The sequence below is a fragment of the Eumetopias jubatus genome, unplaced genomic scaffold (genome assembly GCF_037043125.1).
Source record: "Eumetopias jubatus isolate StellerSeaLion01/CBP00866 unplaced genomic scaffold, mEumJub1_p1.0 scaffold_1, whole genome shotgun sequence".
Lineage (NCBI taxonomy): Eukaryota > Metazoa > Chordata > Mammalia > Carnivora > Otariidae > Eumetopias > Eumetopias jubatus.
The window spans coordinates 2,237,821-2,264,146 of NW_028274807.1; the positions used below are offsets into that span (position 1 = coordinate 2,237,821).

The window sequence follows — 26,326 nt, forward strand, 5'->3', positions numbered from 1 at the left end:
GATGGAACACAGACTATCACTTTCAGAAAATCACCTGATTTCTGTGGTCTCTATGAAAGCATCAAAGCATTTCTACTGTCTTTCCTTTGGGGACAAACACAGGTCAGGATATAGCCTGAACTCCAATCAGGAGCCTCACAAGCCAGCAGCATTCAGACAGTAACCCAGCACCGGGAAAACAGCACAACACTGAATACCAACAAGGAAGGGAAGGCTTCACTAAGCCTGTTGTTGGGACAACACACACTCACGGGGGGTATAAAAACCAGCAGCCTGAGCACCTCACACACACTCACACACTCACACTCACACGCACACCCTCCTCCAGCCCCACTGCCCCCACCATGGCCACGTCCACCCTGTCTGTCTGCTCCAGCGACCTGAGCTACGGCAGCCGCGTCTGCCTGCCCGGCTCCTGGGACTCCTGCCCCGACTCCTCCTGGCAGGTGGACGACTGCCCAGAGAGCTGCTGCGAGCCCCCCTGCTGCGCCGCCCCCTGCTGCGCCCCCAGCTGTTGCCAGTCCAGCGGCTGCACCCCTGTGAGCTGCGGGTCCAGCCCCTGCTTGACCCTCATCTGCACCCCCGTGAGCGGCGGGTCCAGCCCCTGCCAGTCAGCCTGCACCAGCTCCTGCCAGCCCTCCTGCTGCAGCTCCTCCCCCTGCCAGGAAGCCTGCGGTGCGTCCGTCTGCTGCACCCCTGTCTGCTGCAGGCCCGTCTACTGCACCCCTGTCTGCTGCAAGCCCGTCTACTGCACCCCTCTCTGCTGTGAGACCTCCCCCTGCTCGGCCTCCTCATGCTGCCAACAGTCTAGCTGCCAGCCCTCCTGCTGCAGCTCCTCCCCCTGCTGGGAGGCCTGCGGTGCGTCCGTCTGCTACAAGCCCGTCTGCTTCACCCCTGTCTGCTGCGAGGCCTCCCCTTGCTCAGCCCCCTCCTGCAGCTGGCCCAGCCCTTGCTCCTCGTCCTGCTGCAGGCCTTCCTCCTGCGTGTCTCTGCTCTGCCGGCCCGTGGGCTCCCGCCAGGCCTGCTGCGTGCCCGCGTCCTCCTGCCAGCCCAGCTGCTGCCGCCGGGCCTCCTGCGTGTCCCTGCTCTGCCGGCCCGTGGGCTCCCGCCAGGCCTGCTGCGTGCCCGCCTCGGCCCAGAAGTCCTGCTGCTGACGGGGCACGTCCTCCCATTACTAGTAAGGCCAACTCGTACTTCCACCTGAAATATTAGAAGCCTTGAGTCCAATCTGGGGTCTCCTTCTGCCCCAGAGCACCCACCTCAGCGAGCAAGGCTGAGCCCTCACTGTCTGGCTGTCTCCCTGGGCAGCTCCAAGCTCCCCCCAGGCGCTATGTCCCACCCAGCCACCCCCTCTCCATCCTGGCCGCACTGAGGTCACTTTGTCCTGCCATATGCGAGCGACCTGTCTGTTGATGAATAAAGTCATTGTCAATCCTTCTCCAAAGGCCTCGAATGCTTATCTCAGCAAACCACAGGGAAGGGTTTGGATGCTACACGTGGGCGGGGCTGCATCCAGGGCAACAGCACCCTGGGCAGGGCTGGCCACCTGCACCCGCTGCTGGGCCTTCTGTGGTTGTTGTCCCCCTGCAGCCTCCAGCACAGAGAAACCTGCCCACCTGGGAGACCCCTGGATACCTTCACCAGTGAGGGACACAGGGCCACCTGTCCAGCCCCTGAGCCTTACATCTCAGGGCTGTGGAGCTTTGCTAGGGACAAAGGAGAGCCTGTTTAATAAAGCCTCTGCCTTGAAGTCATGAAGGCTGCTCCAGGACTGGCTTTGGGCAAGATGGTGGCAGCCACTCTCCAGAGACCCTCCGCACAGGGGCGGGACTTCCCTCCACGGGGGGACACCGGGAGCGTGAGCGCTGTGTGCAGGGATGACTGGAGCCTGTGTCAGGCAGGGTTCTCCAGAGTAGCAGCCGACAGGATGTGCACATATGTATAACAGAGACACTGATTTTGAGGAATTGGCTCATGGGCCTGTGGAGCCTGGCACGTCTGAAATCTGCAGGGCGGGCTTCCCAGGGAGAGTGGAGATGCTGCAGCTTGAGTCAGAAGATGGGGTGCTGGTAGCTTCCCTTCCTCCTGGGGGCCCGCTCAGCTTCTACGTCCTTCAGCTGATTGGGTGCGGCTCACCTGCTGAATGGCAGATAGCCTGCTTCACTCAGAGTCGACTGATTTAAATACTAATTTCATCTAAAAAATTTCTCAGCAACATCTGTGTGCGTTTGACCAAACAACGGAGCACGATGGCCTGGCCAAAATGACACATAAAATTAACTGTCACAGGGACCAATGGCTAGGGGGAGAGGGGTATTGGGAAAGCTGGGTCTCGCTGGGGACTCGACTCAGGAATTCAAGTATTGGAAGAAACAGGGGGGAGGGATTCCCACTGTCCCTGCAGGCTCAGAGCCAGGCAGGTGCCTCCCCTGAAGGGTGCAGGCCTTCTCTGGCCCCCAGTGATGGCCCCCGGTGAGGAGGGGCCTTGTCTGGGATGCCTCACACACCCTCTGGTCACATTCGAGGGAAACCATGCAACATTGTGATGTAGGAACCCGAGGTCAGAAGGAAGCCGGTGTCCCATGGACAGCGTTTCCTGGCCCAGAGCACTGTGACTCCAGGGTGGTTAGCTGGCCAGTCGCCCAGGATCCCCGTGGATGCTGACACGGCACCTGCCTGAGCGTGGTACAGGGCGTGTCCTGTCCCTTGACTTGGTCCTGGAGCCACGTCCCCCTTGTGTGAGCTCGGCTCTGTGAACGGCCACACCCGCCCACCTGGCCTCTGGCCTCCTTGGCCCTGTCTGAGCCGGGTCATCTTCAGCCCACCCACTCCTTCCATGCCGGGGCCTCTGTGGCTCCTCCCCCTCCTCCCAGCAGCATTGCTCTGCACACAGCCCCACAGAGCCCCGGAGAGCCCATCCTGCCCGCACAACAGACCCGGTCTGTGTTTGATGGCACCTGCCGAGTTTGAAGTCTCCGCGTGGCCACCACGGCTTTCTGGAATGTCTGCCGCTTCTCACTCACCGTCTTCTTCTCTGGTGACTCCTTGTTTGGGGGGAGAAATGGTCCTTGTCTTGGGAAAGCCTCTGTGGGCACGTGGAGGCCTCTGATGGAGGCTTCTTCCCGCAGAGGTTGAGGGTTTGCTTCTGTCCAGGCTGAGGAGCTGCGACCCGGACACCTCAGCTCCGTTCGCACTTTGCTTTGGCGGGCTGCCCAAGAGGAGCGGTCTGGGCTGCAGAGTGGTCGGGGAGCAGCGGGGGAGCTCACGGGGACACTGATCCCCATGCAAGGCCGAACCCTCGTGGCCTGATCATCTTCGGGGTTTTGATTTCACCTTGCATGTTTTGGGGGGGACACAAACATTCAGTCTGTGTCAGCTGGGTCCCTTCCTCAATCTGACCGGTGCCCCTATGAGAACAGGAGGACACAGACACACACGCTGGGACGGCCGTGTGGACACGAGGGAAGACGGCCGTGTCCACGCGGAGGAGAGAGGCCTCCGAGAGAGCCAGCCAGCGGACACCTTGATCTCAGACTCCCGCCTCCGAGGCTGGAATGTCTGCTGTCCCAGCTGCCTCTCCGGTGCTCTGCGGCTGAACAGACGCGGCCAGCCCCGCTTGGGAGACCCCGTGCTGGGCACTGTGGTCAGCAAGACAAATAAGGTCACTGCCCGCGAGATGCCTACATTCTAGCATGGCTGCAGGGCTGCATGGCGGGGGTCACAACGGACCCAGGCGGCAGGTGGACGGGACGATGCCCTCTCGCCATCAGGGAGTGGGAGGCTTGGCTCAGCTGGAGGCTGAAACCCCAGGAAGAATGCCGTAGGGGAGAGTGTGCAGACAGCCAGCTATGAGGGCAGATGTGGGGCATTCTCGGAGCGGACAGTCCCGCAGAGCTGGGGTGCACGGTCCCAGGCACGCAGCCAGACGGCCGATTTCAGCCGTGTCTGTCTTGAAGAGCCTGACGGACGAAATGACGTGGAGCGATCGCGGGAGGCGCCGGGTTTGATTTGTTCCGTGGGAAGATCCTTTTGGCAGCATCGGGGTGAACGGGTCTCAGTGGGAAAGAACTGGCCACTCTGGGGTGCAGGAAGGGGGTGTGGTCAGCGGGCTGACAGAGGGCAAGGATGGCCAAGACACCAAAGTGAGCCAAGCAGGGAGGACTCGGGTGGCTGCCCAGGTTCTGGCTCGGGAACCCGGTGCTCCGGCCTGGTGGCTCCTTCCCGGGGCAGAGCTGGGTTCGGGGGAGCGTGGGCGGTATGTGCACGTGTCAGGATGTGTGGCCTGGAGCGAAGCACCCTGGGACAGACATTTAGGAATCTCCCGGATACTCAGCACTGTTTACGGGCGGACGGCGGTGGCCGCCCTGGGGTTACCTGGCCCTGGCCCTCCTCGAGCTTACACCAGGGACCCGCCCAGATCCCCAAGTCTATGCCACAGAATCACCAAAGTCTCCGAGAATCGTCCTGCGTGGTCAATGCTGCTTCCGAGACAGCTAGGCCCCGCTCCCCCCGACGGGCACTATGCTCCCGTGAGAGCAAGAGAAAGACCCGCCCCTGCCTCCCTCCCAGGACAGCCGTCTATGCCCTGGGACCCTCCTGGGACCCTCCTGGCCATGCCTTGGTCCAGGTGTGGGTGTGAAAGACCAGCGATCCAAAGACTCCTGATAACATCAGGGGTCTCAGTACACCGCCCCCCTGCTCCTGCCCAGCACATGGCCTCTCCGCCAAGGGACCTGACATCCTCCTCAGCCCTCCCTGGGGCAGCAAGAGCCGGTCTGCGCCTTTCTCCGCCATAACCCTGGACCCTGCACAGCCACAAGCGGTCCCCACGGGCCACCACGAACATCTCCCACAGAGTCATGGACACACATTTCTCCTGGCCCACGACCAGGGCACCTGCAGGTGGACGGCCCCGCACCAGATTCCCCGAGGACCAAACCCCAGTCAGGCGGTCATCAACCTACCTCCGGGCCACTGACTCATCTAGTTAGGCTTCCTTGGCCCTTGGGAACCCCAACAAGGAAGGGGACATGTGAGCCTCCTGTGGGGACAACACCAGGCAGGGGTGGATATAAAAGCCCTGGCATGCCCAGGCGCCTCACACACACACACACACACTCACACTCACACGCACACACACACCCTCCTCCAGCCCCACCGCCCCCACCATGGCCGCGTCCACCCTGTCCGTCTGCTCCAGCGACCTGAGCTACGGCAGCCGTGTCTGCCTGCCCGGCTCCTGGGACTCCTGCCCCGACTCCTCCTGGCAGGTGGACGACTGCCCAGAGAGCTGCTGCGAGCCCCCCTGCTGCGCCGCCCCCTGCTGCGCCCCCAGCTGTTGCCAGTCCAGTGGCTGCACCCCCAGCGGCTGCACCCCGGCCTCCTGCCTGACCCTCATCTGCACCCCCGTGAGCGGCGGGTCCAGCCCCTGCCAGTCAGCCTGCACCAGCTCCTGCCAGCCCCCCTGCTGCGAGCCCCCCTGCTGCACCTCCAGCTGTTGCCAGTCCAGCGGGTGCACCCTCCCCTGCCGTGCGCCCCCCTCCTGCCTGACCTTCATCTGCACCCCCGCGAGCTGCGCGTCCAGCCCCTGCCAATCAGCCTGCACCAGCTCCTGCCAGCCCTCCTGCTGCAGCTCCTCCCCCTGCCAGGAAGCCTGCGGCGCGTCCGTCTGCTGCACCCCTGTCTGCTGCAAGCCCATCTGCTGCACCCCTGTCTGCTGCACCCCTGTCTGCTGCAAGCCCCTTGGCTGCACCCCTGTCTGCTGCAAGACCTCCCCCTGCTCAGCCCCCTCCTGCAGCTGGCCCAGCCCCTGCTCCTCGTCCTGCTGCAGGCCTTCCTCCTGCGTGTCCCTGCTCTGCCAGCCCGTGTGCAGGCCCGCCTGCTGCGTGCCCGCGTCCTCCTGCCAGCCCAGCTGCTGCCGCCGGGCCTCCTGCGTGTCTCTGCTCTGCCGGCCCGTGGGCTCCCGCCAGGCCTGCTGCGTCCCCGCCTCGGCCCAGAAGTCCTGCTGCTGACGGGGCCCATCCCCCCCGGGGCCAGCTGGGCTCAGGACCCACCCAGTGACGGTGGTCCTCCCAGCCCCGCCTCAGTCCAGTCCTGACCCCAGGACGGGGTCCCCCATGTGTCCACTCTCCTGACCTGACCTTGACCTCCTAGCTCCCAGGCACGCTGACCCCGCTGCTCCCCGGGAGGTGCCTACACCTGCTCTGGTCCCCTGTCCTTCCCTCCCAGTTTCTCTGCTCGGGTCCCTTGGCCTCAACGGCCGACCTGTCAGCACCTCCTCGGGCACCCCAATAAACTCACTTCACCAACGGATCTGCTTCCTTTCCTCTGACCCTCATGGGGGCGGGGGGATCCCAGGGTTTTGACCAGACACTGGTCTCCTTCCGCCGTGAACATTTCTAGGAATGAGGGACTGAGAAATGGCGCAGGGCAGGGGCCTGACTCCTCTGGGCAGGGCCCCGGGCTGGGAGCCACGCCCTCGCCCAGGACGGTCAGTGCTGCTGGGCCCTGCGTGCCCAGGGCTTCCCGAGGCTGGGCACCTGCACACGGGTCGTGGTCTGGGGGTTCTCAGCCCCTGGCCCGTTTCCACCCACTGCCCCAGCTGGGCAAACCGACCCCGGACAAGCGGGCCTGGGGGCTGCAGGCAGCACAGCCCCTATGGGCCTGGGGTCCCTCTGGGGTCCTCCCGCGGGCTCTACCCATTTCTCGGAAAGGTGGTGTCGTGGGGGAGGCACTGCTCCTGTCGAGACGGGGTAACAGGGACTGGACACCTTCTTGCCTGGGCCAGCTCAGAACATTGATGAGATCGTGAAACCAGGGTGTCAGATCCTGGGCCTGGGGAGCACAGAACAGAATGGGGGGAGGGGAATGAGCAAGGTGCATGTCGCAGTTGGTGCTCCCACCAGCTGGAGAGTATTTCCAGCCCCCATGCAGAAGGGCAAACCCAGTGGAGCTCCAAGCACCCTGAGTTTCACAGATGGACCTGGGAGCTGGGGGGAGACCCAGGCAGCCTGGTTTGGGTTTGGGGGTCAGAGTGCTGGAGGAGAGACCCCGTCACAGTGGGTCTCTCTACCCTGAAAACCCCCTGTGCTCCTCCTGCTCCTCCCCCGCAGCCCCTGGCACCTGCCGGTTTACTGTCTCCATTTTTGGGTCCTTCCCGGACTGTCCTAGTGTAGGACATCCATACAGCATGGAGATTTCTCAGATTGGCTGTTTTCACTCACTCACAGGTGTGTGAATTTCCTCCCTGTCTCTTCACGGCGCGATTGCGCCCTTCTTTTTTTTTTTCTCCAGTTTGTATTGATGCCAAATACACATAACAGCAAGTCTACCATCTCAACCATTTTTAACTGTACGGGTCAGTGGTCTAAGTACATTCCTAATGTTGTGCAGCCGTCCCCACCGTCCATCTGCAGGACTGTTCATTCCTGGGAGAATGACACCCTGTCCCCATGACCACGGACTCGCCAGCCCCCGCCCCCGGCCCTGGCGTCCACCCTTCCACCTCTGTCTCTGAAGGACCTCATGTCAGTGGAATCCTAGAGTGGTTGTCTTTTTATGACTGGCTTGTGTCACTCCCCATAGTGTCCTCATGCTTCATCCATGTTGAAGTCAGACCTGCTTCCTTTTAAGGCTGAACACTATTCCACTGTGTGGATGGACCACGTTTTGCTTATCTATTCATCCCTCAGTGGACACTTGGGTTCTTCCGCCTTGTAGCTCTTGTGAATAATGCTGCTGTGAACACGGCTTACAAATATCTCTTTGAATGTCTGCTTTCAGTTATTTTGAGCATATGCTCATATAATTGCTGGATCGTATGGTAATTCTGTTAATTTTCTGAAGAACCACCCTACTAATTTCCACAGTGGCCATACCATTTCATGTTCCCACTCACAACGCACAGGGGCTTTACGTCCTCCACATCCTCGTCAACATTTGCTATCTTCTCCTTGTTACGTGTATATATATATTGTATATGCTATACCCTCGCTGTGTTTATATTTAGATAAATATAACTTCTATTATGTATTTATCCTAATGGGGGTAAGGTGGCTTGTCATTGTACTTTTGGTTTGCATTTCTCTAAAGATGAGTGATGTTGAGCATCTTTTCATGTGCTCATTGGTCACACAGTTTGTGCATCTTCTTCGGAAAAATGTCTATTCAAGTCCTTTGCTCATTTTTGAATTGGGTTCTTTGGCTTTTTGTTATCGAGTTTTGGGAGTTCTCATACATTTTAGATATTAATCCCTGATCAGAACATGTTTTTCAAATGTTTTCTCCCCTTTTTTTGGATTACCTTTTATTCTCCATTGGTATTGTCTTTTGACGCAAAAATATTTAAGATTTTGGGGCACCTGGGTGGCTCCATCGTTAAGCATCTGCCTTCAACTCAGGTCATGATCCCAGGGTCCTGGGATCGAGCCCCACATCAGGCTCCTTGCTTGGCGGGGAGCCTGCTTCTCCCTCTCCCACTCCCCCTGCTTGTGTTCCTTCTCTCACTGTCTCTCTCTCTGTCAAACAAATAAATAAAATCTTAAAAATATATTTATTAAAATTTTCATGAAGTCTAATTTTTGTATTTTTTTTTTTTTATGTTGCCTGTGCCTCTGGTGTCATATCCGGGAAATCATTGTGAAATCCAATGTTGCGAAGCTTTCATCCTGTGTTTTCTTCTAAGAGTTTTATAGTTTTAGGTCTGCCATTTAGGTCATGGATCCATTTTGAATTCATTTTTGTGTGTGGTGTGAGGTAGGGGTCCAACTTCATTCTTTTGCACGTGGATCATCAGTTTTCCCAGCACCATTTGTTGAAAAGACTGTTTTTTTTCCATTGAATGTACTTGGTGCCCTTGTGAAAAATGATTTGACCTAATACGTGAAGGTTTATTTCTGGACTCTATTCTATTCCATTTGTCTATATGTCCGTCCATTTTTATGTCACTACCACCCTATGTTGATTATTGTAGCTTTGTAGTTTTCAAATCAGGAAGTGTGAGTCCTCTGGCTTTGTTTTTCACGATTTTTTTGGCTATGCGGGGTCCCTTAAGATTCCATATGAGTGTGAGGGGTTTTATGTTTCCGTAAAAAATGTCATTGAGATTTCAATAATGATTGCATTACATCTGTAGATGCTTTGGGTAGTATCGACATCTTAACAATAATGAGCCTTCTATCCCATGAACGTGGGCTGTTTTTCCATTTATTTATGTCTTCTCTACCATCTTTCAACAATGTTTTATAGTTTTCATTGTATAGGACTTTCCCCTCTGTGGTTAATTCCTTTTATTTTATTCTTTTTTGATGTAATTGTAAATGGGATTGCTTTTATAATTTCCTTTTTGGGTTGTTGATTATTTGTGTATAGAAATGCAACTGATTTTTGTGTGTTGACTTTGTGTCCTGCCATTTTTCTGATTTCACTTACTAGTGCTAACACGTCTTTAGGATTTTCTACGTATAAGGTCATGGCATCTGTGAACAAAGGTGATTTTTCTCTTCCTTTCCAATTTAGACTGCCTTTATGTATTTTATTGTCCAACTGCTCTCTTAGAACCACCAGTACTGTGGTGAATTGAAGCAGCATAAGTGGGCATCCCTGCCTCGTTTCTGATCTTAGAGGAAAAGCTCTCAGTCTTTCACCATTGAGTATGATGTTTGATGTGGGGTTTTCATATACATATTTTATGATACTGAGGTAGTTCCTTCTTTTCCTAGTTTGTTGAGTGTTTGCATCATGAAAGTGTGTTGAATTTTGTCAAATGTTTTTTTCTGTATCAGTTGAGATTATCATGTACTGTTTTCTTTATTCTGGTAATGTGGGGTTTTATACTGACTGATTTTCATATGTGGAACCATCCTTGAATTCCAGAAATAGGTCCTTCTTGGTCATGGTGTATAATCTTTTCACTGTGCTGCTGAATTCAGTTTGCTGGTATTTTGTTGAGGACTTTTGCGTCATTGTTTATAAGGGATATTAGTTTGTGGTTCTGTTCTTGTCATGTCTTTGCCTGGCTTTGTTATCGGGGTAATGTAAGACTCATAGAATGAATTGGGCAGTGTTCCCCCTGTTTAATTTTTTTAAAAAAGCTTATAGTGAACTAGGAATAATTGAAAAACCTGTTAACCTGATATAAGCCATCTGTGAAAATCTTATAGCCAACACCATACTTAATTGTAAAAGACCGAGAGCTTTCCTCCAAAGATCAGGAAAAAGATACAGATGTCCTCTCTCACTGCTCCTACTCAACATCATACTGAAGTCCTACCTGTGCAACCAGCAAGAAAAAGAAATACAAGTCATACATATTGGAAATTAAGATATACAATGGTCTCTACTCACAGAGGACATGAGTGTCCACATAGAAAACCCCAAAGAATCTACGAAAATCTCCTAGAAATATAAGAGAGTTTAGCAAGGTTGAAGTGTGCAAGCCTAAAATAATTAACATTAATTGCATTTCAATAAATAGCAGTAAATAATTAGAATTGAAAAATTTTGTTTAAAGGTGTGCTTTACGACAGAATAAATAATGAAACCGTAGGCATAAATGTCAGGGAATATATACATAATGAGAACTATAAAAATATTGATGAAAGAAATTTAACGAGACATAAGTAAATGGAGAGCTAGACCATGTTTGCAGGTTGGAATATTGTTATGATGTCAGTGACCTCCAGACTGGTCTATAGAATTCAAGGCAATCCCAATCCACATCCCAGTAGCAGCTTTTTGTCAATATGAACAAGTGAATTCTCAAATTGTTTGGAAAGGCAAAGGAGCTCAAATATCCAAATCATTTGAAAATGAAGAACAAAGTTGGAGGACTTCACTACATGACTTCAAGATTTCCTATAATAAAAGTAATCAAGACAACGTGATGTTGGCAAAGGAATGTAAGTAGGCAGATTAATGAAACAGAATAGACACATAGACCCACACGAATACAGTCAACTGATTTCCGACAAAATTGTAAAGGCAAGTTCAAGAGACAGAAGTGTACTTGGAACAATTGGACGTCCAAATCCAAAAAAAAAAAAAAAAAGGAATCTTGACCCATACCTCACACTTAGTGTAAAAATTTAATAAAAATTGATCATAGTCCTAAATGTAAAATGTAAACATTTTAAACCTTTAGAAAAAAACAGGAGAGAATTGTTGTGACCTTACATTAGGCGAATTCTTAGGATTATTACCCAAAGCATGATCTGAAAAAGAAGAAAATTGATAAACTGGGCTTTACCAATATTAAACCTTTTTTCTCTTCAAACAACACTGTTAAGAGCCTGAAAAGAGAAGCCGTAGAGGAGCAGAAAATATTTGCAAGTCACATCTGAGCAAAGTGCTGCTGACCCTTGAGCTACACTGGTCTGGACTGCGAGTGCCCACTCAGATGTGGGTTTTCCCAGTAAATCCGTACCCTACTGTGCATGTGCTTTCTCTTCCTGATGACTTTCTTACTAACATTTTCTTCTCCAGCTCACTTTATTTTAAGAATACAAGTATGTGTTTGTCAACTCTGGGTTATCCGTAGAGATTCTGGTCAACCCGAGACTTAGTCAGCGGTTAGGTTTCTGGGGGGTCAGAGCTCCACGCAAATGTTCGACTGTGAGCGGGTTGGTGCCCTAACGCCCACCTTATTCAAGGATCAACGGCACTCACATCCCAAATGCATAAAGTGCTCTCAAAATTCAATGTCAAGAAAATCTAAAAAAGGAAGGGGCCTGGACATTTGAAGAAATACCAAAAAGACACGTGGATGACAAATAAGCACATAAAAAGATACCTAACACCATTAGTCATCAGGGAAGTGCAAGTTAAAACCTCAAAGAGATACCCTTACTTGCCTTTGGGAATGGCTAAAATGGAAAAGCCCAACCATGCCTAGCACGGGCAAGGGCGTGGCGGAGTGAAGCGCTCATACAGCCCTGGTGGAAATGTAACGTCATTCCACCACTTTGGAAACCATTTTGGCAAGAAAGCACATTCAAGAATCTCAACACAGCATTAGTCATCAGGGCAACGCAAGTTAAAATACAAAGAGATACCACCTCACACCTATTAGAATGGCTAATATTTAACAAAAAAACTGGCAACATCAGGGGCTGGCAAGGATGCAGAACCACGAGAACTCCCATACGCCGCTGGTGGGAACGCAAAATGGCACAGACGCTTTGCAAAATAGTCTGGCGGTTTCTCATCATGTTACACATGCCCTTACCCTGTGATCCAGCTAGGCCACCTCTACGTGTTTACCCTGGAGAAACAAAAACTCACTGCCAGGCAGAAACCGGTACGCAGTGTTGCAGCAGCTTTGGTCATAACCCTCCAAAACAGAAAGCAACGAAGACGTCCTTCACCCGTTGGCAGAATAACCAAATTGTGGTCCATGCATACAGCAGAACGCATTCAGAATAAAGAGACAGGAGCTACTACTGATGTGCCCACAGCACACGTGCAACCCAAGCACATTTTGTTAAATGAAAGAAGCCAGACCCCGAAGGCTGCACATTGTATTTCTATGACATTCTGGAAAAGCCACAAGTCACATCTGAGTAGTGACTGAGAGTCAGGCCGTAGGGGTTTGGGGTGAAGGGAGGTGTTGCCAGGATGGGGAGCACGAGGGACCTTCTGCATGGCCCGGTGGCGGTGCTTGGAGCCAGGGCTCAGAGCCGCGTGCCACCGAGTGCGTTACGTGCAGGGAGGAGGGGAGGATGGTGAGCCGCTGCTTGGCTCTGTCAGGTCAAATGGGCAAAATTCCTCTCCCTGAAGAAGTTAAGACTTGCAACCTGCTTGTTGCTGATTTTTTTTTTTTTTTTTGCTCTTGATTATTTTTTATATTCTACTTCTCTTTGTTTTTGTATTGAGTTTGCTGGACCAGGTGGTCTCGAGATACTTTCATGGACGGTGTTTGAGGGGCAGTTTTTCAGAACAGCTAAAGTATCAGAAGTGCTTAACCTTCCGCAAACTGGGTGGTTTCACTGAGTCACATAATCCAACTCCCCTCCCTCCAGCGTCAAAGATTTGGTTGCATGTCTTTAGGCATCAGGTTCGCTGAGTTACGATGCGATGCCGATCTCTCCCAGGGCATCTAGGTTGTTCAGGTTTGGTGAGAGAGTTCAGCCGTGTGCCTACAGATGCACCGTTTTCTGTTCATCTCATCCCTCCTTTGGTCAGAATTCCACATCCCAAGACCCCGATTCCCTCTGCTCTGAGAAGTGTTCCCTGTGGCTGATCTGTCTTTCTGGAAATCTTGTATGATGGACATTGGATCTTGAGGGCATCATCCATTTCTCTTAAGTTCACCGCATTCCATCTCTGTCATCTGGGCTGAGACACTTTTTCTGCTGTCCCATTCACGCTGGACTGCATGAGCCACCATGCAGCCCTCCGTGTGTGGGGGACGCCCTGTAGCTGATCAGCACACCTGTCCCGGCTTTGCATCCTGCCCACTCCCCGAGACTCTGGGATTCGCAGCCCTCGCCCGCCACACCACGGACCACACCCGAGAGCCAGATACGGTGCGCAGGCTGCACGCCCCGGGGCTCTAGGACTCTAGGTAGCTCCTGTGCTGTTTGCTTAGAGAACTAAACAAAGTCGGGGGCCAGCCCCGTCCTCAACCAGGACAGGCGTTTTACAAGCAGCAAACGCTCGTGTGTAAATAAAGCAGCAGTAATAAGCACTCCCAGGACTCAGTCAAAACACTAACAAGGAAAGGGAAGTCTCAGGGAGCCTCTTGCTGGACAACACACACCTTGCAGGGTATAAAAGCCCACAGCCCAGCACCTCACACACACTCACACACTCACACTCACACGCACACCCTCCTCCAGCCCCACCGCCCCCACCATGGCCACGTCCACCCTGTCTGTCTGCTCCAGCGACCTGAGCTACGGCAGCCGCGTCTGCCTGCCCGGCTCCTGGGACTCCTGCCCCGACTCCTCCTGGCAGGTGGACGACTGCCCAGAGAGCTGCTGCGAGCCCCCCTGCTGCGCCGCCCCCTGCTGCGCCCCCAGCTGTTGCCAGTCCAGCAGCTGCACCCCCAGCGGCTGCGCCCCGGCCTCCTGCCTGACCCTTATCTGCACCCCCGTGAGCGGCGGGTCCAGCCCCTGCCAGTCAGCCTGCACCAGCTCCTGCCAGCCCTCCTGCTGCAGCTCCTCCCCCTGCCAGGAAGCCTGTGGCGCGTCCATCTGTTGCACCCCTGTCTGCTTCAAGCCCGTCGGCTGCACCCCTGTCTGCTGCGAGACCTCCCCCTGCTCGGCCTCCTCATGCTGCCAACAGTCTAGCTGCCAGCCCTCCTGCTGCAGCTCCTTGCCCTGCCAGGAAACCTGTGGCGCGTCCGTCTGCTGCACCTCTGTCTGCTGCAAGCCCCTCTGCTTCACCCCTTTCTGCTGCAAGCCCCTCTGCTTCACCCCTGTCTGCTGCAAGACCTCCCCCTGCTCAGCCCCCTCCTGCAGCTGGCCCAGCCCCTGCTCCTCGTCCTGCTGCAGGCCTTCCTCCTGCGTGTCCCTGCTCTGCCAGCCCGTGTGCAGGCCCGCCTGCTGCGTGCCCGCGTCCTCCTGCCAGCCCAGCTGCTGCCGCCGGGCCTCCTGCGTGTCCCTGCTCTGCCGGCCCGTGGGCTCCCGCCAGGCCTGCTGCGTGCCCGCCTCGGCCCAGAAGTCCTGCTGCTGACGGGGCCCGTCCCCCCCGGGGCCAGCTGGGCTCAGGACCCACCCAGTGACGGTGGTCCTCCCAGCCCCCCCTCAGTCCAGTCCTGACCCCAGGACGGGGTCCCCCATGTGTCCACTCTCCTGACCTGACCTTGACCTCCTAGCTCCCAGGCACGCTGACCCCGCTGCTCCCCGGGAGGTGCCTACACCTGCTCTGGTCCCCTGTCCTTCCCTCCCAGTTTCTCTGCTCGGGTCCCTTGGCCTCAACGGCCGACCTGTCAGCACCTCCTCGGGCACCCCAATAAACTCACTTCACCAACGGATCTGCTTCCTTTCCTCTGACCCTCATGGGGGCGGGGGGATCCCAGGGTTTTGACCAGACACTGGTCTCCTCCCGCCGCGAACATTTCTAGGAATGAGGGACTGAGAAATGGCGCAGGGCAGGGGCCTGACTCCTCTGGGCAGGGCCCCGGGCTGGGAGCCACACCCTCGCCCAGGACGGTCAGTGCCGCTGGGCCCTGCGTGCCCAAAGCCGGAGCCCAGGGATGTGGGGATTCCCGTCCCAGGGCCATGCTGTGAAGTCAGCGCTCCTTCCAGCCCCTTGTCTCGTGTCCCAAGCCACCACCATGAGGATTTTGTCCTGACTTTTTGGCTCTTGGCTTCCACGCATCACCCCACTCCCTGAAAGGTGCCACATGGGAGAGAGGTTCCCTTACTGTGGAGGGTACGTCCGAGTGCCACGGCCCAGCCTGGAAACCAGTGGGGCCTGTGTGTCCCCTCAGCACCACGGGCCGTGTGACCCAAGCGTGCCAAGTGCATTTTACTGGATCTGGTGTTAGGCTGAAGACAAGGATTGTGGCGGCTTTAACGGAGTTGGCAGCATTGTTGCCGGGGAGTGAGCCACCGTTTTAGGAGGCGGAGGCTTGCTGGAGAAGGTGTCGCCCAAACTTCCACACCCGCTGCAGCGCCGTCAGCACCCTGAGCCGCACCCTGAGCCGCACGGGCGGACAGTCAAGTGTGTGCGGTCTGAGCTGGGAAGTGCGGTGCCCCAGGTCTCCAGTTCCGTGGCACTCAGCACCTTCACACTGTCTTGCGCCGTCCCCACCGTCCGTGTCCAGACTTTTCCACCCCCCGCCGAGCCTGATGGCTGCTCCCCCCCAGCCCTGGCACCCCTGTCGTGGTCTCTGTCTCTGAAGGGGGCAGTTCTGGGTCCCTCACGGAGGTGGGGCCATGCGGTACGTGTCCCGTGAGACTGGCTGACCTCGCTCAGCGTGACGTCCTCTGGGGCCACCGGTGCGGACGCCGGGACTTGTGTCTAAGGCTGAGTCACCATGCCCTGTACGGGCCGACCGCGGGTTCCCCGGCTGCCTCCGCGTGCTAGCGCCTGTGACTAAGGGGCTCGGCGGGTCTCTCTGAGACCCAGCCGTCCGTCGGGGCACTGGCCCGGAGCGCCCGCTGGGTCCTGGGCTGATCCTGTAGAGCTGTCTCCAGGGCGTGCTGCTCTGTTCCGTACGACGGGCTACCCCGCCGCAGGGCACCTCTCCACTCTCTGTCCCGGTTCCCCTGCAATGCCGCCAGCACGCTCTCCTGGGTTTTGCTAGCAGCCAGCCTAATAGGTTTGAGCAGGGCTTTTGGTTTTGTCGCAGACCTCGGTCACCGCAGTAGGCCCTGCCCTGCCTCCCCTGTCCGGCCCCCACCCTCCCCTGTCCCACCCTCCCGTGTTCACCCTCCCCCACCCCCATCCCCCCCCCCGCTCAGCCCCCCCGCCCCGCTGCACCCTCTCTTCCAGAAGAATGAATACCTGTTCACAGTGGTGGCGGAGGAGGCGGACGCCCTGCTGCTCGGCCTGCGGTACTCGCCCACCAAGCTGCACTTCCTCTTCCTCAGCCAGGACCCGGCGGGTGCCTGGCAAACCCGAGTGACCTTCCGCAGCCCCGCTCTGATGGACAGCCAGTGGCACACGCTGGTCTTGGCCGTGTCTGAAGGATCTTTCTCCCTCACCACGGACTGTGGCCTCCCGGTGGACATGTAGGTAGCCGGATGCCAGGGGAGGGTGGCGTGGGGCCGTGTGCTGCCCAACAAGACGCATCCGGGGCAGGGGGGCAGGGGGGCAGGGCGGCCATCCCAGGTGCGGCCGGCACTGTGCAGGGCGCACCATGGGCGCTCGGGCGTGTGGGCAAATGGCTGTCGGGAACCATCCCCTGAGGCAGGAGCGCAGGGTCATCGGCGGGGTCCTGTCCTCCGGAAAGGCCAGTGGGAGGGGGCGGATGCAGGCGCCCAGGCTGGGTGCGCTGGACGTGGCGGGGGTGGGGGGTGCCCTGCCGAGCGAGGGTGCCATCGCAGAAGGCCGCAAAGGAAGCTCACAGAGAGCTCAAGCAGCCGAAATGGAGCTGCAGCCTGACCGGAACCCAGCCCCGGCTCTGCGATTTCAGCACATCGTTTGACCCAAGACTCCGTTTGCTTGTCTGGGCTGAGGGAGTGATAAGTCACTAAAACTCCAAATAAACAGGCCGAACCATCCTCTGGTAGCTTCAACCCAGCCCCAGGGCCTCAGAAGCTGGAGTCCGTCCCCTATTCCGCCATCCCCTGTTTGTGAGGCTGGACCAGGGCGCGCGGGGCCCCACAGCTCTGCCAGGGAGTGACGACCCCCATCGCCCTCAGCTTCCACCCTGGCTCACGGGGCTGGGCACTCTCGTTTTTTAAATCACAAATTGTCCAGTTTGCATTAAATCTACCACTATTCCAAATATTACTTGCAAAGGTAGAACCTCACTCTGCTTTGTTGGATGACACTTACTCCCTAATAAAAAGAATCCTTGACATTCAGACACTGTTTAAATATGTCTCTACCACAAGTGCCCCCCATGCCCCCCGAGTACATCAGGGCCTTTACTGGGTGATGATAGTGGGGACCCAGCAGTGGGGACAGCTCTGGGACAGGGAGGAGCACGGGCCAGCGAGGGGGCGGAAGGAGCTGGGGCTGCAGCCGAGCTGCAGGGCCAAGGAGGAACCTGGGCCCTGGGACCGGGCTTCACAGGTGTCACGGCGCACGGAGGGCACACTGTGATCGGAGCTGTGATGGGAGCACGGGTATTCTGGGATGGCGGTCAGGAACTGGCCTCCCCACGGCCAGCTGTAGCCAGACGCAAGGCTGGAGGGAGCAGGTGTGTTTACAGGAGGGTACAGCATCAAGGTGCAGGAGGCAGTGAGGAAATGCACTTGCCTGGCTCGTCTGCCCCAGAGGCCCCAGTCAGGCCATCCCCTGCAGCCGGCGCCCGCCTTTCCCCCGTCCCCAGGCTTCAGCCTCCACGTCCACATCAAGACCCAGCTCTGGCCGCATCTTCCAACATCTCCCAGGTCACCAGCAAGGACCCTTCCCTCCCAGACACCATCCGTTCCCCCACAGGCTTGGTGGAGGGTGGGCAGGCTGGGGACCCAATGCCAGTAGGAGCCACTGAAGGTTCCTGAGAGATGGAGCAGCCACTGAACAGACACCTCTGCAGTCACACCTGCCGAAGACTCTTGTCCTGGGGCAAAGAGCATCCCTCCAATTCAGGTCCAGCAGAACCCAGGAATGGGACCTTGCTTGGAGACGAGCGTCTTTGCAGGTGCGACCAGGGTCATTGAGGTGGTCCTGGAGTAGGGCAGGCCCCCGTCCCAAGTCTGGTGTCCTTCTAAGAAGAGGAGAAGAGGCACGGAGAAGGCCATGTGAAGACAGAGGCAGAGGATATGACATGGGCTACAAGCCGGGGAATGCCAGAAGCCCCCAGAAGCTGGAAGAGGCTAGAGGAACCTCCCCTGGAGCCTGCGGAGGGAGCGCGGCCAGGCGGCACCTTGATCTCAGACTTCTGGCCTCCAGAGCTGAGGGTCATCTGCTGTTCAAGCCCCCAGCGTGTGGTGCTCGTTACAGCCGCCCCGGGAAACTGATACCCCGCCTGTGCTGCTTCTCCCTGCGCTTTTCCACATGAATGGGCTGTGACCCTGCTCCCCCATGGCCCTAAAACCACCCTCAAATGTTTTCAGAATGGCTGACGTGCCCTTCCCAGCCACCCTGTCGGTGCGAGGAGCCCGATTCTTCATCGGCAGCCGGAAGAGGACCAAAGGCCTGTTCACGGTAGGTAAGGGAGGGGCTGCCCCAACAGCCGCGCTCACAGAGGAGCTGCCCCTGCAAGCCTGGTGTCCTCACGCTCTGACTCGACAGATAGGTGTGTGTGCCACGCGGGACCAGGGAGCCCTGAGGTCCCCGGGGGCCCCTTACTCGCCAGGCACATTTCACCATGTTCCCGTGCACACTCATCCTCACTGCCCCCAGAGCTCACACCTTGCACCCTCAGGGCCCTGCTCCATGTCTTCTTCCATGGAGACCTTCCCCCACCCCTCAGAAAAGATGGGCCTTGTACCCATCCCTGTAGCCCTGACCACCCTCAGACCAGCTGTGTGCTTGCTTATTACCTGTCTCTCCCTTAGACCGCAGGTGGGGGACCTTGTTCCATGAGTGTTCCATTTCCTGCTGTGTTGTGTGTAGACCCATGCCTGGTACATGATAGGTGCTTGGTGCATATTTATGGACGGCATGCTTGGGTGGATGGATAGATGGATAGCTGGATGGGCAGGTGGATGGACGTATGGCTGGCTGGCTGGCTGGGTGGATGGACGGATGAGTGATGGGTGGCTGGATGGGTGGGTGAACGTACGGGTGAGTGATGGATGGCTGGATGGGTGGAAGGATGGACATATGGATGGATGGATGAGTGAGTGAGTGATGGATGGATGAATATATGGGTAGATGGATGGACAGGTGGATGAGTGATGGGTGGACTATGGGCGACGGATGGATGGATGGGTAGATGAACAGACAGATGGACAGATGGATGGATGAGCAATGCAGCCCAGTCACTCTAGGTTAGTTCACAGGAAAAACCCCTTCCATGACCTAATTACCTTAGAATGGTGTATAGTTCCCCACCGTTGCTCTCAGTGCTCCCCACTCCCCCCAACCAACCAGCAGACTCTTCTCTCCTACCTCTAGAGGTGGATAGGCCCTTCATCCTCCATTCCCACCCCTCCACCAGGGTCTGGACAGGCTGAGCCCAGCGGTCCAGGCGCTCTCTGGCGATGAGGTTCTGAACATGCTGTCCCTCTCTCTGCAGGGCCTGGTGAGGCAGCTGGTCCTGCTGCCCGGCTCAGACGCCACCTCAAGCCTCTGTCCCTGCAGCAGTGCCGAGCTGGCTGCGCTGTCCATCCCCCCTGTCCTGAAGGGTCTCACAGGGAAGCCAGAAGATAATGAGGTGCTAAAATATCCCTATGGTTAGTAGGTCAAAGCCACCCACTCCCCCTCACTGATGGTGGACCCCAAGAACCTTGTCACTTTCCCACCACTCCTGGGAGCAAAGACAGGAGGGTGATAATCAAATTGACAAAGATACTGGCCCCTTTGGACACACCAGCATCATCCAACATTCCTCCAGGTGGCTCGCCCAGTGGCCGCCAAACCCTGCTTGGACGGTGCCCTCAAGGGACCCCTGGTCCTGCTTGGGATGCCCGGGGCTCTTCCCTGACATCATCTTCCTTCTCTTGAGCCTTCTGACTTCCATCTGCTGCCTGTTTTGCCCCCAGACCAGTATTTGGGGTCTTTATCCCCATCCTTCCCTGATAGGCACCTAAATCTCAGCCCCTGCCCCGGTGGGGACCCCGAACTTCGAGAGGCACATTTCAGTTGTCCGTGACCCCCCAGCCCAGAGGGTCCCCTGCACCGTTCTCTTTAGTGTGTGCTTGTGTGTTCTCCATGTAAAGTTACAGTCTGGACGGTTCATATAAGCCACACCCCTGCCCTGGAGCTGCCAAATCCCCTCCCACCACCACTCCGCCAGGCGGGGAGACAGCCCCCACCACTCCCGAGCCTCACGGTCATGCCTCACCAGTCAGGTGGGCCCCAAGAGCATTGTCCACTCGATCCAGTCCTGGGATGAGTTTCCAAACTCCCAGCAGCACAGGCTGCTGCTTTTTTTTTTTTTTTAAGATTTTATTTATTTATTTGGGAGAGAGAGAATGAGAGAGGGAACACAAGCAGGGGGAGCGGCAGAGGGCGAAGCAGGCTCCCCACTGAGCAGGGAGCCCGATGTGGGGCTCGATCCCGGGACCCTGGGATCATGACCTGAGCCCAAGGCAGATGCTTCACTGACGGAGCCACCCAGGTGCCCCCCCCCCCCTGCTGCTTTTTATTTTTTCATGTTGGAGAGCACGTTAATAGCCTATAAATTGGGGCACCTGGAGGGCTCAGTCGGTTCAGCGTCTGACTCTCGGTTTTGGCTCAGGTCATGATCTCAGGGCCGTGGGATCCAGCCCCACGTTGGGCTCCCTGCTCAGTGGTGAGTCTGCTTGAGATTCTCCCTCTGGCCCTGCTCTCTCTCTCTCTCTCTCTCTAAAATAAATAAATCTTTAAAAAATAGTCTACATATTGATGCAGTTTATTGCCATGATATTTTGAATAATTTTATAGTAACAGTACAATTTTGAATGATTTTTATCGTGAAAGAAGAGACACAGAGGAAAATGATTTCCCTGCACAGTGAAGTTTTCGGGCACTCCATGGAAGTTTCCCACATCCGTCCAGTTACAGCTCAGAACAAGAGGCAGGAGGCAGGGGTGTGAGCCCAGGCCTCCGCCAGGCGCTGATAACATCCAGGTGCCCACAGTGCTGGCCGTCGGCGTGGATGCAGCGCCCACGTCGCTGTGAATCGGCCCCACAGCATCATCAGGACCAGTGGGCTTGGCCTGAGATGAGGTGTAATCACCAGAAGTGATGGGGTCAAACACCGAAAAACAAGGCAAAACTCAAGTTTATACAAACTCGCGCCAGAGAGTGACAGGTCCGAGAGATGAGCAGGGCAGCAGCGTGACGTCTGAGGCTTTTCCAGGGGAAGATGGGCCGCCCTCTGCAGTGGGCAGGGAGGCCGGCAGGGGAGCCTCGAAGCCTCCGTCCTGTCGTGTGGGGCCTCGATGGAGACCCCTGTGTCCTCCTGTTCCCCAAGTGCGGAGGCAAAGGCAGGACGGCCCGGGTCAGGAGTCCGCCTCCCAGCTCCCTCTTCCTCCAGGAAACCTGCACCTGGACACTCCTCTTCCCTGTCTCCCCCCAGAAACCGACATGAGGGTGACGCTGGGCTCCCGGCCTCCGTGCACCAAAGAGGAGGACGCCCAGTTCTGGTTCGACGCCAGCCGGAAGGGGCTGTTCCTGTGTGTGGGCAGCGAGTGGGTCTCCGTGTTAGCAGGTGAAGCGGGCTCTGGGGGCTTACGGCTCTTCTCGAGCCAGCGCATTACTTGGGGATAGGGAGCGCCCCCCCAGGACAGCAGGCCTGCAGGTTTCATCTGGAATCGCATGTCCTCCTGGGCAGGGCTGGTCACCCCTCTGTGTCTAGTCCCCGTGGCCCCGAGGGGGCAGATTCCTGGTGCCCTGTCTGCCACTCGGAACACAGATGCCAGGCGGTGATGCCAGGAACCTGGAAGCATGCCATTCCCCCGAGTGCTTCCCGCAGGGGACAAGGAGTCGAGGCTGCTCAGGGTGCCCGGGACGCTCGCCCACAGGAAACGGGAGCTGGCCGCAGCCGCCACCGCTCGCGAGCCTTGACCCCAGTCCCTCGTGCACTTGAGGGCGCACCTTCGCAGGGGCAGTTGGGTGGGAATGCCTAGTTCAGACCCGACATATCCGTGCCGTCCAGTCAGTGTCCCTGGCCACCCAGCACACCCTGAAACCCGTGCGGGAGCCAGCAGGCTGCTTTGGTGGCCTCTCTGTGACGGAAACATGTGCTCCGGGCAAGTCGCCAGAAAGCCCTGACTGTGGCTAGAGCTGGGGGGTCAGGGCTCGGGGCCCTGGGGTCGCGCCCCCGTCCTGGGAGGTGTTAACCGGGTCTCCACATTTCTGTCACCAGCCAGAGAAAAGCTGGACTATGTGGAGGAGCATCAGAGCCTGTTCACCAACTCAGAGACTCTGGGCATCGAGGTCTTTGCCATCCCCGAGGCCGGGCTCTTCGTGGCAGCCGCCAACCGCAAAACCACATCTGCCATCTACAAGTGGACGGATGGAAAGTTCGCCTCGTACCAGAACATTCGCACGCACCAAGCCCAGTCCTGGAGACACTTCACCATCGGGAAAAAGGCAAGTCTGCACCCAGCGACCGTCCCGATCCTTTTCATCTTGGGAAAACCCAAAGCTTGGGACTGCTCGTGTAGATGGTCTGGCGACGTATTTCTCATGGTTTCAGTCTTACTCAGGTTCTCAGCGGCTTTCAAAGTCGGACACCTGGCGGGGTCTCTAACTCCAGAATGTGAAGTCTGTTTGGCTTCCCACAAAATAGAAAACAAGACCATTCCTATGACACTGTCCAGTTCTAGGTAGACCCACTGGGGCTCAATTAAAAGCTCGTTGGCCCATTTGATGAGTCGGTCAACAAGGCAGAAATCATCTGGGGAAGGAGACAGACTCACTGCAGGGGGCCGGGCACGGAGGTGAGGGTGGGACGCTCACAGGCAGCATCGCCCCGCCCCTGCTGCCAGGGCCGGATGGAGCAGAGGCACGGGCGGTGGGTCTGAGGGGCTGTCCCCAGCATGACCCATTGTCTAACCAGCTCCATCTACACCCTCGACTCCAGGGGCAGTGTCCCGGGGCTGCTGTCCTGCGCCCGGCCCCGGAATAGCTCACTCAGCAGCACGTGTGTGCCAGATACAGCCTGCGCTCACCCAGGCCCGCCCTGAGGATGAACAGGGAGCAGAATGGACCGGCCTCTGTACTCCGGTTGCTCACAGCCCCACCGCGGCTCAGCCGCACTCCCAGTCCCGTGTGGGGAATGGCTGACTAGTGCTCGGGCCTTTTGGTTGGCCACGTTTTCATATAAAAAATGTGAACTTTGCATCACGGAAATATTGGGAAATTCAGAAAAACAAGGGGGGAGGGTCTGTCTGGTCAACGAAACAGGTGTGGGGCTTACTGAGCGCACGCTTGCTTCTGGGCTCGGTGGGCGCGCCCCGCACACCGAGCCAGCTTGCCTCCTGGTCCGGTCGCATGCCGGGCACCTGTGTGTCTAACTCAGCTATGTGACAAGCACGGGCTTCTGTATGGGTGGAGGGCATTATGATGTGTTCTGCTCATCCAGGTGATGAAGGACGAGTCTGGGCATGAAGCTGTTTCCGAGTTTGGGGGTAGAGATGGGGACAACGGGCTGACAAACACAGACACGTTTAAGGGTCTGGAACGGGATGGACAGATCCACAGAGACGGTGGCCCTCGGACGGAGACGCGGGTGCTCAGAGCCTTGGTGCCAGGCCCCTCGAGTGCACGGCAAGAACCAGTGTCCTGGGTTCTCTTGTTCAGGTCTTCCTGGCTGTGGCTAATTTTGAACCGAATGAAAAGGGTCAGGAGTTCTCTGTCATTTACAAATGGAGCCAGACGAAGCTGAGGTTCACGCCATACCAGAGGGTCCCCACCCACAGTGCCCGGGACTGGGAGGCCTTCGAAGTGGCCGGGGAGCACTTCCTGGCCGTGGCCAACCACCGGGAAGGTAGGCTGTGGCCGTCCACGCGGAAGGAAACCACGGGGGCGGGGTGGGGCTGACTCACCTGCGGATTAACAAATTACAGTAAGTCACACCTGGCCCGGTGCTCTGGGCTGGGCCATCTGACAGCGACGTCTGAGGCGAGCACACCTGAGCACCTTCCCCCCGTCCAGGTAGGAAGACAGGCGTGCAGTCTGTGTGGGTGCCTGTCCAGGAGAGTGGTTATGGGAACATGGGCCAGACCACCTCGTTTGAAACTAACCAACTGACTAACTAACTAGCTGGCCCCCTCGGAGGAGGAATTGGCTGAAATAGGTGTGAAGGTGAGCTGCTGGACCGGCAGAGGGACGGTGGTGTGGGCAGTGTGCCGGCAGACAGATGCGGGGCGTTGTCTCGTGCCCTCTAGACACAAACTCTGTGATGCAGTGGGCACGGTGGGGGACGGGCCTGTCGAGGCTGGGGGCCTGGTTTCTGGGCCGGTGACCACCTGAGTGGCCGCAGCTGGCCCCTCCTGGTCGTGTAACTCCGGAGGGCAGGGTCTGAGGCAGCGGGCCCTGTAGGGCATCTGCGGCCAGGGAGCTCTGTAGGGACCCCACTCATGGGCAGGGGGCCCCAGGAGCCCGCTAACCAGTGCTCCCTGGGGAAGGAGCATTCCGGGAGAAGCTCGCTCCGCCAGGGGGGCTCCAGGGAGCACGATGTGAACAGAAGGTGCGAAGGCCTGAGCTGGGGGTACAGTGAGGGCGGCGGGGTCGTCAGGCAGGGGGAGAGGTGAGGGATCCCATCTCTGAGACGGAAGGCCACGGGGGCAGGGGTCTGGAGTCTCCAAAGGAGGGACCCAGGGAGGGCTTTCCCGTGGGCACAGGGGCAGGGAGCACAAGGCTGCTCAGGGAAGTTGCCCAGCGGCCAGAGGCCTGACGGCACCGGACGGACCCCCGGGCCCTGGGGCAGGTCCAGGGCAGGCTGCCGTGAGGGGATGTCTGCCTGTGGTCTCTGACGGCAGCTGCCTGGCTTGCAGGTGACAACCACAACATTGACAGCGTCATCTACAAGTGGAACCCGAGGACCCGCCTCTTCGAGGCCAACCAGACCATTGCTACGTCCGGCGCCTACGACTGGGAGTTCTTCACCGTGGGGCCCTACTCGTTCCTGGCAGTGGCCAACGCCTTCAACGGCACGTCCACAAAGCTGCACTCCCACCTGTATGTCTGGCTCTTCGGCTCCTTCCAGCTGTTCCAGGCCTTCCTGGTAAGGAGCCGGCGGGAGCCCCGTGTCCCGCCTCCATCAGGCCTCCTGGCAGCTGGAGACGCAGGACCCAGGACCTGGGGACCCCAAGAGGCAGGAACAGCGCCGGTTCCAGGCCCCCCTCACCCAGGCACTACCCCCACAGGTGCTCAGAGGGCCCTGTGGTCCCTGGGTGGGTGCCGGCCATGGGACTGGCCTTCCCGTGGGGGTCGGGCTCCTGCCCTGGGGCAGCCAGGCTGCAGGCCCCTGACCTGGCCGAGTATGGGGGCGGGGGGGCCCTGCCCACTTGCACTTCTGACTGTGTGGGTCCCTCAGCTGGTTCCAGGCTCCATGGGGCAGGCTGGCAAAGCCTTTGAGTGGAGCAAGGCGCGACGAGTGTTTATCAGGGCGGGACAGGGCCCGGCGCCCTGGGGAGCCGACTTGACTCTGGTCCTGGCCGAGGGTCCTGGCGAGGAGGCACAGGGGCTGGGCAGGGCCCACACCACCCATCTCAGACCGAGGGGCAGGCGCTTCCCTGTTGCTGAGGGAGCTGTGGGCACTCCATCTCTACTTACTGAGATCATGATGGAGAGCGTGTCACCGGCAACATGACTCCTTCCTCCCCGGATCCTTCCGGAACATCCCTTGCTTGTTTATCTGGCCCCTCGTTCGCCCAGCAGAAATGCTTTGAGGGCTCTCTGTGCCCTGGGGTGGTGACTCCTTTGTCGTTGGACATCGGGGGCAGAGGGGGAAACGCACCGAGCCCCCCTCCTGCTGGGTCTGCAGGGAAATGGGAAGGGCGGTGGGGGCTGTGCCAAGCAGCCCCCACACTGAGACCAGCCCCGTGCAGAGAGCCTGGGGAGACTGAAAGCTGTTGGAACATTCCACGTGCACCGTCTCCTCTCGCAC

At 57.4% G+C, this 26,326-nt stretch overlaps 4 protein-coding genes across 15 annotated transcripts in view; all 4 read left to right on the forward strand.

Annotated features, from left to right (window-relative positions):
- TSPEAR (thrombospondin type laminin G domain and EAR repeats) overlaps positions 1–26,326 on the forward strand; it is a 163,297-nt gene that overhangs the window by 121,549 nt on the left and 15,422 nt on the right. Inside the window, exons 3-9 of the mRNA XM_088023642.1 lie at positions 16,441–16,679; positions 18,675–18,765; positions 19,802–19,958; positions 21,788–21,919; positions 22,577–22,803; positions 24,016–24,202; positions 25,212–25,441. Coding sequence (XP_087879768.1) covers positions 16,441–16,679; positions 18,675–18,765; positions 19,802–19,958; positions 21,788–21,919; positions 22,577–22,803; positions 24,016–24,202; positions 25,212–25,441 — 1,263 coding nt within the window. The remainder of the gene's footprint in view (positions 1–16,440; positions 16,680–18,674; positions 18,766–19,801; positions 19,959–21,787; positions 21,920–22,576; positions 22,804–24,015; positions 24,203–25,211; positions 25,442–26,326) is intronic.
- LOC114226398 (uncharacterized) lies at positions 345–1,154 on the forward strand. 5 transcript variants are annotated; one of them, XM_028126481.1, is made up of 2 exons: positions 345–831; positions 955–1,154. In XM_028126481.1, exons 1-2 carry the CDS (start codon positions 345–347, stop codon positions 1,152–1,154), a joined length of 687 nt encoding a protein of 228 aa, XP_027982282.1. The 5 variants fall into 5 exon arrangements, with proteins under 5 accessions (XP_027982282.1, XP_087879792.1, XP_087879787.1 ...); XM_088023666.1 differs by having other exon boundaries at positions 345–805; positions 938–1,154; XM_088023661.1 differs by having other exon boundaries at positions 345–785; positions 879–1,154.
- LOC114226396 (uncharacterized) lies at positions 5,169–6,011 on the forward strand. Of its 7 annotated transcripts, none has more exons than XM_088023653.1 (2): positions 5,169–5,508; positions 5,653–6,011. In XM_088023653.1, exons 1-2 carry the CDS (start codon positions 5,169–5,171, stop codon positions 6,009–6,011), a joined length of 699 nt encoding a protein of 232 aa, XP_087879779.1. The 7 variants fall into 7 exon arrangements, with proteins under 7 accessions (XP_087879779.1, XP_087879774.1, XP_087879778.1 ...); XM_088023648.1 differs by having other exon boundaries at positions 5,169–5,496; positions 5,599–6,011; XM_088023652.1 differs by having other exon boundaries at positions 5,169–5,469; positions 5,599–6,011.
- LOC114226397 (uncharacterized) lies at positions 13,852–14,673 on the forward strand. 2 transcript variants are annotated; one of them, XM_088023658.1, is made up of 2 exons: positions 13,852–14,282; positions 14,460–14,673. In XM_088023658.1, exons 1-2 carry the CDS (start codon positions 13,852–13,854, stop codon positions 14,671–14,673), a joined length of 645 nt encoding a protein of 214 aa, XP_087879784.1. The 2 variants fall into 2 exon arrangements, with proteins under 2 accessions (XP_087879784.1, XP_087879782.1); XM_088023656.1 differs by having other exon boundaries at positions 13,852–14,140; positions 14,264–14,673.